This window comes from Acanthisitta chloris, unplaced genomic scaffold (genome assembly GCF_000695815.1).
Source record: "Acanthisitta chloris isolate BGI_N310 unplaced genomic scaffold, ASM69581v1 scaffold12683, whole genome shotgun sequence".
NCBI classification, from domain to species: Eukaryota; Metazoa; Chordata; class Aves; order Passeriformes; family Acanthisittidae; genus Acanthisitta; species Acanthisitta chloris.
Genome location: NW_008666641.1, coordinates 1 through 11,570, shown reverse-complemented (window position 1 = coordinate 11,570; position 11,570 = coordinate 1). Strand labels below are relative to the sequence as shown.

The window sequence follows — 11,570 nt, the reverse complement described above, 5'->3', positions numbered from 1 at the left end:
TTTCCTCCCTTGTTACCTCCCAAACCCAAAATTCATTTACTAGTTGAGGTTAGAAGTATCAGGATCAACACTTTCCCATCAGATCAGGGCTGTTTTCAGAACTGTTTTCCTTTGCTCTTTAGGGGAAGTTACCATTTCTCCATACAGCCAGCACTGTCAGGCACTGGCACTTTGCTAACTTGGCCTTCCTTTCCCTTTCTAGGGTGATCACAGGTACAGGAATTATTGCCCATATTCCTGCCACTTTATTCTAGTGTGGAAATCAACATTCCTGGCAAGTACCAATCCCTGTTATCAAACCCCAGCTGATCCCAAGGAACTGATCTAGAGATTCCTCCACTCCTACCTAGTTCCTGTTGCTTTAAGTAACAAACTAAAGCACAACTCCAGATCATGGATTTAGATTCCCTGGAGTGAGTCAGCATATGCTGCCTCTTGAGCTCACTGGTCAGGAGACAAAAGCTTTGGCAGAAAAATGTAAGCAGCAAGTGTGAAAAAGCCATCCCAAAATTTATTCTCAAAAATGTCAACAGAAACGCATCAGTAGGTACTCAAAACTACAGAGTTCTGAAAAGTCATACATTCACAATGTAGAAACGTGACAATTGGGATGCCTTTTGCATGGTCTATGTAACAATATCCATTTTACAGTGTAAACAGGTACTGGTATGTTCTTACTCACAAGTCCAGCAGGAAAGGCACAACTCGGCATACAGAGATCATAAGCAAGAATCAGGTGCAACAACATTACACAAACTTTTGGTAATCTGCATTTTTGGGGCCTTCCACAACAGAGACTGGACTTGAAGATTTCCTGCAGTCAACAGCTAAGATTTCTTTCCATCCTTCAGTCCTTCCACACCAATGCTCACTTTCCAGTCTGGTTCAGATCCCACTACATATCCAGTTCCAGCAGGCGTTAGAGGAATAGTGAAAGGTCAGTCCAGTAACTCTTCAGGTGCTTCCACTAATACATCAGGTTTTGGTTTCAGATAGTGCATGGAAGCATCTGCTCGAATCTCAGTTCATTACAGTGGTCATTAATAGAAAAATAGACACTACAACTACAAAAGGAAAAAATGAGGTAGATAACTTAGAATCCAGATGACTATCCCAGCAACCTTCATACAACACACACGGATCATTAATTACCATTTTGGCAGAATGTTACTTCACAGACCACCAAGAAACTTAATGACCAGAGTAGGAATGCCATCCAAAAACCCACAAAACATTTAACCTAAGCATGAATACTTCATATTTAAATACAGGTTTACACAGACTGATCTCCTAAATTACCCAAATGAAAAAAAAAACCAACAAAAAAGAACACAAACAAAAAGCCTCTTGCTAAGGAAACCAGTTCCCATGCCCAAATGCAACAGTCACCTGAGATTCCTTGCAGAGCCTTTAGACCTGACTTCCCAAGGCAAGTCTTCCCTTTCAAGAGAGGAAAAAAAAAAAGTATATACATACCCACCCATGCTTGTTTGGGGCTCTTGGTATTGAAATAAAACATCTAGGAAAAACTGCACATCTTTGGAAGTAGGAGTTTTGGCACTATACTTGAAGGACTGTCCTAGGAGTAGTATTAAATAAGCAGCAGTCAACAACACAGAGAATTAATTCCTTAGGAGCAGTGACTAAAAAAGAAAACAGCAACTTGCTTCTCATAGAACTTCTGAGGCAAAAAAAAAAAAAAATTAAAAAAAAGTTCGTAGTTTTTAATCGCCATTCTCATAAAAAGTACATTCAGAAACCACACAGAGCCAAAAACCCAAACAGAGAACTCACCCTGGGAGGGTGGCAGACATTCGAGGCTATTTACCCGCATCAAGAGTTTTCATTTCTCCCCAGGAAACAGAAACTTTTCCAGCAACAGTAGGTTGTTTCCACTCGATTCAAAACCCCCAAGTAGCACTCTAAACAAAAAGAGGTAAAGATTCTAACCTTTGGAATTTCAAGTTGCAGAAACTCGTGTAAGGCTGTACACATTAAGTCCCACGTGAGCAGTACTTTGCAAGACCCGCATCGTTCCAAAGAGGAGGAAACCCTATTCTTTATTAGCTACTATTTGCAAAGCAATATCATGATTGTACTCTGGGCAACTCTTACAAAGACAACCATAAAATCATTTGCACGTCAATAGGAAAATAGGAGGCCGAAGTGGAATCTCTTAAAAATATATGTTTGCGTATATATATATTTGTTCTTCCCGTACGTCAACTTCACTAGAGTTTTTTGGTTTTTTTAACTAACGGCGATTTTGTTCTCCTCCATGAAGTGAGGGAACTGGTGTTTTGGCACATTGTCTGCAGCAGCACCACTGGCCTTCTCGGCCTCGGAAGCAGTCCCAGCCTGGGTGCCGTCTAGTTTGGAGACGGTGGCAGTGCTGCTGGCCGAGCCACCCGCGATGGTGACGGGCAGGGGGGGCAAACCACCGCTCTGGATCACCGAGATCTCGTTGGTCTTCACGGCGATGCCGTTGCTGAGCACTGCTGCATACTGGTTCCACACCGTGGGGTCAATGCTCACTGAGGGAGGCATAATATCCTTTGGGAACATCTCCGACACCTTCTTGGGATCGTTCCCCAGCAGAGCCATGGGGTTATCAATGGAGAGCCTTCTTCCCCGCCTGGCAGAGTTATTCCACATGTGAGTTCCTACATGGACCTTGCAGAGGGAGGAAAGTGAAGAGAATCGTTAATACTGCAGCTCTTTCGTGGCATACCCAAGTTCTGCCTTGCTTACAGCCAAGTTGCACGCAAAGAAGTCATCTATGCTCCATTTGCATGAAGTATTTAAGTTGGGTAGTTCTTGTCAATGTTCCCTTCCTGGTATGTGACACAGTCATTCCACTGCCTGACATCACCGTGACCTCCTAGAGTTCACTGCTGAAGGGCCTGTAGGCCTGTTTGACACTTATTTTATGAGGTGTTGGCAAAGACACTCCCCCCAAATACAAGCCATGCTATCTGCTATGAACACACTACACTGAAAAAAATACTGGTTGATGCAAGCAAAAAGCCACCAAGAGAGGTTACAACTAAACTGAAATCTTCTGCACCACATTCTGCTAGTGCTTCCAGCAAGGGACTGTTCACAATCTGCAGAGTATATTCCCTCCCCAGCATCATTTATGCAAGAGGACTGAAGAGCATGAAGAGTCCTCACAGTGAGGAGAGAAGCTTCAATTCCCTCTCAGGGCAAATGGATCCATGTGACAATAAGGGCAGACTCGCAGTACTTCTTCAGCAAGTGCCTAGACACAATCCCCAAGTACATTGTGCTGTCTCAGGATTATCCTGTTTTATCCCTCCTCATCTCACACAGTGTTTTAAGCAGTGCAGTAGCATTTTGCAGCATTCAGTCTAGGAAATGTTTGTGTCTTGACACATCCAAATCCAAATGAAAAGAAAAAGCAATCTGCTTAGTAAGGGCTAAGCCTTCCCCAACATCCCAAAAGGAAAGTCAAGGAGAGCAGCAAAGATCTGAGAGTCATCTCAGTACACTGTTTAGCAAGCAACTGTGTGAAACACTCAGGAAGGAGACAGAAGTCAAAGATAACTAGTGGAGGGACTAAAAGAAAAATCAATGTTGTCCCCAAAGGCAGGTCCAAAATTAGCAAAAGTCTGTCCATCTCTGGTATGAGTTTCACCAGCAAAGGAGATGACAACAGAGAAGACCTACCTTCAGGTTTCCTTTTGTGGTAAAGGCCCTCCCACAGATGGTGCAGGCAAATGGCTTCTCACCAGTATGGGTGCGTTCATGGATCTGCAGGGCACTGGCAGAGGAGAAGTTCTTCCCACACGTAGTGCAGATGTGCTGTTTGGCAGGACGGCAGAACTTGGGCCGTGGCACGAGGAGAGGGGCGACCCCAGGGGACAGAGCTGGTGGACCGAGGAAATGGCTAGTGCTAATGGGCCGATCGCTGGGCACCTCCATTTTGATGAGGGTTGGGGGGGCTCTAACAAAAGCAGCTGGAATACTACTCCGACCTGGAGAGAAAGCAAAGAGAATGCTCATCCCAACCTCCTCCTGCTTCCAAGTCACCAGACACCAGAGATTGGCCCTCTGGAGCTGAGTGTGCCCAAAGAACACATCTACAGAATCTTCCATGGACACAGCAGGACTCCTACCACACTTCCCAGCATAGCCCGAAACAAACCAGCTCAGTCCTGGCTTTTGTTGGCGAGCTGGTGAGTTAGAAAGTCTCACCTTCAGGTTGAGCTTACATCAACATTAACCTCAATGCAAAAGAGCCTGAAAATTGCACAAACAATTCCAGAGTTTCCATGTCACATTCTGGGGATAAACCGTTCTCCCATGAAACACAAACATGTATCTTTAAAGAGCTCTAAAGAGGCATCAGGTGAACCCATGAAAACAGGAATTGCACAACTTCTATTCATTTTAAGGACCTCTTTGACACCCCTTGCAGGAGATGACAGCACTTCAGTTGCTGAATTTTGCAGAATTTTGAGTCTGACTTAGTCATGAAAACTTTACAGGGCTGAAGAGGTTCTGTTTCCGGGTGGCCCTTTCAGAGCCTGAATCCCTCCAGTCCTACTGTCCCACCCCAAATGATCCCCAGCACTTCACTACTCACCATACTCTCCATTTGCAAAGTGTAACCCAGGCTCTTCCTTAATGACCTTGCGACCGATATTGCCGTAAGTTAAATCCAAAGCCCCGACAATCCCTTCCATCTCTGCAGGAGCATTCTCAGCACCCTCCGATTTACCTCCTGGGCCTGGATCTTCCTGACTGTTGAAGGCAGGTGACTTTGACCTGACGCTCTCAGCTTGGCTGTTGGCTGGGGACAGAGCCTGCAGCGACGCAGCCTCAGAGGCAGCAGGACTCCTGCCGTTCTGGTAATCTGGATCTCCTGCCACAGAGGAGGAATCATTTGTCATGCCATCGCTTTCTGCTGAGCCATTGTCACTAGACTTCAAGCTGCTCTGCCGCTGCAAATTCAAAGCAGAGGTGACAATCTTCATTTGACTCTCCAGTGCTGCAACACCAGAGAAAGAGGTTGTCGTGGCTGGTGACTCTGATTGTGCATCATATGGAGTAGGAGGTTTCGAAGAGCTCCTAGGGCCATCCTGAGAGTCTACGTCCTCTTCCATCTCTATGCATTCCACGGTCTCATCTGGGCGACTGAGGTCTCCGTTCTTCTCAGCCACAGTGGGATCCACCTCAGCACTGTCACAGGTGTTTTCTGGCATGGGTGTGTTGGGGATCTGCCCCCCCATGTGCATGCGGATATGCTGCTGCAGCACAACTGCATTTGTAAACTTCTTCTGGCAAATGGGGCACGAATGCTGCATCTTCAGAGGAGTATTGGCCCGGTGGACGCCGTAATGGGTTTTAAGGTTCCCTTTAGTGGAGAAGGCACGGCCACAGATTTTACACTTGAACGGCCTCTCTCCGGTGTGAGTGCGGTAATGCATTTTGAGAGAACTCTGGCAGCTCAGCACTCTGTGGCAGATCAGGCACTCGTTGGGGTCAGCAGTGGATTTGTCGATATTTTCAACCAGCTGCTGGAGCTTCGACGTCTCCGAGCCTTGCTCGTTTGACCCACTTACGTGGAAGATGCTCACGCTGCAGGCAGCTTGTGGTGAGCTCAAGCTCTGCTCCGTTCCTGACTCGTGACCGACCGCCCCCGATGAGGAGGAGCCACCCTCGCTTTCTGGAGATGGCCTTGGCTGCAGATCACTTGAGAATGTACCAGGCAGAGACTCCTTAATGCCAGCCAGGCTGGAGATGGTCTGAGATGCACCCGTGGCCACAGAGGTAGGCAGAGTTGTTAGGAGAGGTTTGCTATCCACAATTAGGTTAGACTCATCCAGCGGCACAGACATCCCGTAGGGGATTCCAGTGCTAGTGGGAACATTGTCCAGGTGCTCGGGAACTGGGTAAGGATTCATCTTTATGTGGGGGTACTTGTCTTTGTGACGCTGGAAATGCACTTTGAGGTTTCCTTTGGTCGTGAAGCGATTCCCACAGATGTTACACTTGTAGGGCCTCTCCCCGGTGTGGGAGCGCAGGTGGATCTGCAGAGCGCTGTCGTTGCCGAAGACCTTCCCACAGAACTTGCACTTGTGTTTGAAGAACGGCTCTTCCGCGCTCGGTTTGCTTTCAGCCACGCTGATGTTGGGAGGTTTCCCCTTCCCCTTCTTGGAGGAATCCATCACAGAGGAAACGGCTGCGAGTGGATTTTGGAAGATGACGGAGTTGGAGGTCTGAGGTAGCAAAGGATTTGGGAATTGAGTCATGGCGCCAGGGAGGCTCCGGCTCACCTCTGGCTTCAGGGGGAAGGAGGAGGAGAGCCCAGCAGCCAGCGAGCTGGCGGCTGCAATGCCAGTGTTAGCATGAGGTAGTTTTCCTTGCTTCAAGGATTCCAGGGATAGGCTCTGGCTTCCAGCTTTCTGTCCGATCAAAGCCACGGCGGCCGAGAGCTGCTGGGACATGTGGGCGCCCAGAGCTTTGAGCGGGTCAGCAGCAGCAGCGATGGAAGGATGGAGGGCGTGGGGAGCCATCATGGCGATCTGAATGCGGATCTGCTCCGTCAGCTGGATCTGCTGCAGCTGCTGCTGCTGCAGACACACGAGCTGCTCCAGGATCATGGGGATGGCATTGAAAGTGGCTGCCGAGGAAGAGATGGCACATCCGAGGTTCGCTGGTTCACAGCCACTTTCGTGCCACGTATCGTCTGCAAAGTCACATTAGTGTTTGGTACTTTGGGTTTTGGTAGATAGCTTAGTCCGGGAGGGGCCGCAGGTGTCACAGGGGGTTCTATTTTGAGGTACATTCCTCCTACTGCTTCTGCATCCATTTTTCCTTCTCTCTTTTCCACAGAACCAGTGCAGCCCTTTGCCTGAACGTCCTTGCGTGTCCTGCTGTCCATTCGGTCGCTTGGGAAGGTCCCCAGAGAAGCCTCGGAGAAGGTCTCGGGGGGGACTGTTCCCTCACTGTCATTCATGATTAGAACAGGCGGATTTTTAGTGCAATTTTTCTTATGCTCAAGGAATTCAGAGAGAACAAAGAATTCTGCACAGCATTTCTCACAGATTTTAGTTTCCTCCGTGCGGCACCTTTTGGAACTCATCTCACCATCTCTATCACCTGGGACGTCTTGTGGACTCCCTTAAAATAAAAGAAAGTCACATTAGTAATTACTAGATTTAGAACAAGTGTTTCCTCAATTTAAGATCATGATGGCACACAAATTGCAACTTAAAGATACAAGACACTGGAATCAAGTTTACACATCAGTCTGAAGTTCTGCTCTTTGATGCCAATTCCTTTGCAGCCCACAAGAAATTGCATCTCAGTTGTGTTCTCAAGAAAAACAGTAATACAAAACGACTCCGACAAGGCTCAATAAAAAGAGGTTTATCCAAAATCCCTTCTGTACAGTGAAAAAGGAACAGTAAGGCAGCCAGCACCTGCCAAACAGCTTAAAAGCAACGTAAGGAAGACAGAGAAAGCATCACAACACTGAGCAAAACACCGGGTAAGTTTATTTGGTGTTTGTACTTCAGTTTCTAGTCCTTTGTTAACCATCTCTCCAAAATTCATATCGGATTGTTAACACAAGAACTTCAGAGCCATTCTCAGCTGTACCCTGCTCTATTAAAGGACTTTCACTCTGCCATTATGGAAGTTAATTACAACCTAAGAGGGCTGACAAAAGCAAGTCCAGTATTAGCTTTTAAATCCTTCAGAAGCACATAAGAAACAGCCTCTAAAACAGCACAGCAGCAGAGAGATGATTACCTTACAGAACCCCACACATGAGCCTACACTGACACTGATGACTGCTAAAAACACAATCCAAGCAACAAGCTCTGATGCAAAACACACCAAGTCCCTTCGGACACCACACTTAGCTGCAGCTGCAACTCACCCACTTCTAGGAAGGGGCAGGGAAAGCCACACTGGGCTCTGAGTCCACTCCTGCCCCTCCACCACCAGCACCTCAGGGGTTAGACTGAGCACGGTTTGCGCAGGACAAGCGAAACTCATTCGGGGAAATATCAAGAGCTGGCAGAGAGGTTAAGAGAAATTCTAAACCAAAACAGGATGTTTTTCTCAGCATTGCCACCCTTCAGGCCAGCGCTCAGGGCATGGGGGGCAGGAGAGCTCAGGAGTTGGGTTTTACAGCTGAGAGGGAGGCAGCAAGGGCTGCAGTTGTATTGTAGCCCCCAACAGCTCAAATGTCCTGGAGCTCACACTAACTGGGCCAGTGGTGGGTGCTATGGGTGCTTCACCTCACACAGCCCAGCATGGCACACCATCACCTCTGCCACGCCGAGCACTTTGTGAGCAGATCTCTCCTGCTCAGGCCTCCTGTCTCCAGGGATTCACCTCCAGGCTCAGCTCTGGTGCCACATTACCAGCCCATGCTGTTTTACAAAGAGAACCCAAGCCTGCAAGCACAGGAGCTCTGAAGGTGACACCAAACCACTCATCTGTATATCCTGTCCATGGCAGGGTGGAGCATGGCCAAGCCCCAACTCAGCACATTGACTTGGTGTTTCAGGGCACTGTAAAAGCTCTCTAAGGGAGGGTATTGCAAACCTTGACGTTTCTTAGCTGAACAACAGCACTCCATGTGTATTTACCAATCAAACTTCAACTGTTTAATGTTGTCTGGCAGAAAGCACAAGAGAAAGTTTAAAAATAAACATTTGATCAATTACAAAAACTGCAAGTATCAGAGGCCTGTTCTGCTATGATCTGCAGAGCAGTAAATCCAAGTATGTCTGTATGCAGTTCTGTTGATCACATACACCTCGGGGTTAGAAGTCCTTGAACAGGGAGGAAAAGTATTCTCAGCACAGCTATGATAGAAAATGTTTGGATCCCTCCTATCTAAACAGGGAAAAACAAGTAAGCTTTTCCTCCCTCTCCTTCAGCACAAACAAATTCCGTAAGTGATAGAAACAAGAGCAAAAATCTCATTAAATTGATGCCTCTAAAGCTAACTCTACAGAAAACACAGAGAGAAATCTAATCTGCAGACAAGTACAACTAGCACATGATGCAGAAGTTGGCCAATAGAGTCAACCAAGATCAAGAAGAGATTGTTTTAAACTCATCTTTGCAAGGGTCTGAGCAGATACAATGGGAAAGAAAGTACCTGTGTTGAAAAAAAGACAAGAAGCTTCCAGAACTACTCTGTACACTGACTTGAGAGGTCTTTACTTGACTACTTTGCTGTTTCCATCCATTCAACAGCTACTTCATAGAATACACTAAGCCACGAAAACTTCTCCAAATGTTTTCCATCCATTCAACAGCTACTTCATACAATACACTAAACCATGAAAACTTATTCTCCAAATGCTTTAGTGTTTGGGGCTTTAACTATACAGTTTCCATATGTTGCAAAATAACCTCAGGTTTTCCTCTGGAAAGCAGAAAGCTCTTCCTTCCAGTCTCACATGCACTTCACACTGCAGTCTGCACCTCCGCCTCAGGTTTTCCTCTGGAAAGCAGAAAAGCTCTTCCTTCCAGTCTCACACTGCAGTCTGCACCTCCACAGCAACCATGCAAAATGTTTCCACTGGAGTCTGCACCAAAGACTGTTGCCCACTCCCAAGGAGATATTCCAGGATAGCATCTAGACAAGCCATCAAACCCTAACTGCATCAAAGCATCTGATCATTCATCTCCTTTCCCTTAATAGTACTTTCTTATTTTTCTACTTTCTCACTGATAAGATCACACTAAATTCAAAGCCCCTTTTCCAACCCCCAGCACAGGCCATGCTCCTCATTTTCATAATTCTGAGGAACTCTGGTAACTTCTCTGGTCCTAAGCAGCAGTTGCCACCTCACAGAAAGAAACTCCAGTAAGCTGAAGGTACCTGTGCTGGGCAGCAGGTTGGCAGCTCTACCCCTGCCAGCTCTTGCTGCCACTACCACACATTTTACTTTCCAGTTCCCTTGGCTGTAAGGCACTAGCTTAGGACTCAGATCAATTCAATTCACAGCTTGAGACGACTTGCTGCATGACAAACAGGGAAACCTACGCCTTATTTTCCCTTCTACCTTTGAAAAAAGTGAGTGTAATATCTTCCCATCTCACAAAGGGTTTAGATAAATTCAGGAGCAGGAGGTTGGCTTATTGTGTAGCACTTGGAATAACAAAGGAGCAGTTTACTGATTTTTTGAAGAAAAAAAAAAACAGCTTTTGCAAAAATCCTCATCTTGATTTCCAGTTACATCCTCCTCCCCCAGCCTCGCAGGAGCACCGAGCGCTGCAATCAGAGCAGTTAGCACTGACAGGGTCTGGACCCGCCTGGATTCAGGGGCTCCACAGAGAGACACCAGCTCTGCCCACATACTGTACAAGGCTTTACTGCCACGACAATCGCTGGTGCACTTCACTTAACCCTCTCCAAAGGCTTCCCAGGGATAGGACTTCTACTGTGTTTTTTTTATCTCCCCACCCCCGAATTTCAGGAATGTTATCTCTCAGCATCTAGTTATCCAATAAGTTAGAAGAATGCAGTAAACCCAGCAGGGGGGTTAGATTGAATCACTGGCAAATGGATGGAAAAAATCCACTATTGTGTAGGACAAGGCGGTCATCGACAAGGAAGGCTGATAAAATCCACACAGCTCGAATTAATTTTTTTTAAGGGAGCCAGTAAAAGAGGAGTGAAACTAACGAGTCTGGTTTGATGTGATTTCGAGAAGGGTGCTGCAGGTCTACCATCTGAGCCATTAGTGACTTTGTTTCAACTGTATTTCAGTTGAATTGGGATGAAACAGAGCTCAAGCTTTCCCAGCCACTTAGTTTTCCAGGAGTTGTAATACCTTTGATGAGCTTACTTTTTCCGCGGACTACATTCGATCAACTATTTTTACTTTCACGTTAGCAAACCCATGCACTTCCCCAGCTGTAATTAACTCATGAATGACTACCAACTCTCCACTCCGCTCCTAAACATCAAACCTTCTGCCATCAGCTCCCTGTTGCTCTCGGGCATCCTGCTTCCCTTCTCTGATGCTTTTTTTTTTTCCTATTCCCAACTGAAAAGCTAGGACTTCCAAAAACTTTCAACAGCCAAAAATTTCCCTTCCTCTATCAAACACCACTTAGAGCAGTTTAACTGTAACTATGACCCAAAAAAAAAAATCACTCGAGTAAGCAAAACGCACGACTACTTACAGAAATATTCCAAAGGCCTTGGTGTTTTCTACCCGACTGCATTTTCCTACCCCATCATGAACCAGAAATGCGTCGCACCTACAATCAGCATTTCACGTGCTTTCACTTCTCTCAAGGCTTTAATTAGCTCATTACCTACCCCCGGATTCACCCTTTTGACTATCTACCTATTCAAGCGAAATAGGCGACCAAAGACACGACAAACTATGATGAATAAACGCTCAGAGGGAGCGAAACGAGCGCTGGAACAGGCGGGGAAAGCGAAGCGGGGAAAGCGAAGCGGCGTCTCGCCGGCCCCGAGGGTGCGGCCGGACCGACGGCTCGGAGGCACCGGGAGCGGGTTCTGAGCGCCCCGAGCTCGCTGAGCTTTACCTCGGGCGCTG

At 46.8% G+C, this 11,570-nt stretch overlaps 1 protein-coding gene across 1 annotated transcript; it reads right to left on the bottom strand.

Annotated features, from left to right (window-relative positions):
- Positions 1-489: 489 nt before the first annotated feature.
- On the bottom strand, positions 490-7,143 carry LOC103799864 (sal-like protein 4). The gene is given in 4 exon segments (XM_009072216.1): positions 490-2,673; positions 3,691-3,998; positions 4,610-6,668; positions 6,671-7,143. Coding segments are annotated over 4 exon segments (3,231 nt in total). The 5' UTR covers positions 7,112-7,143; the 3' UTR covers positions 490-2,250.
- Positions 7,144-11,570: the final 4,427 nt, after the last annotated feature.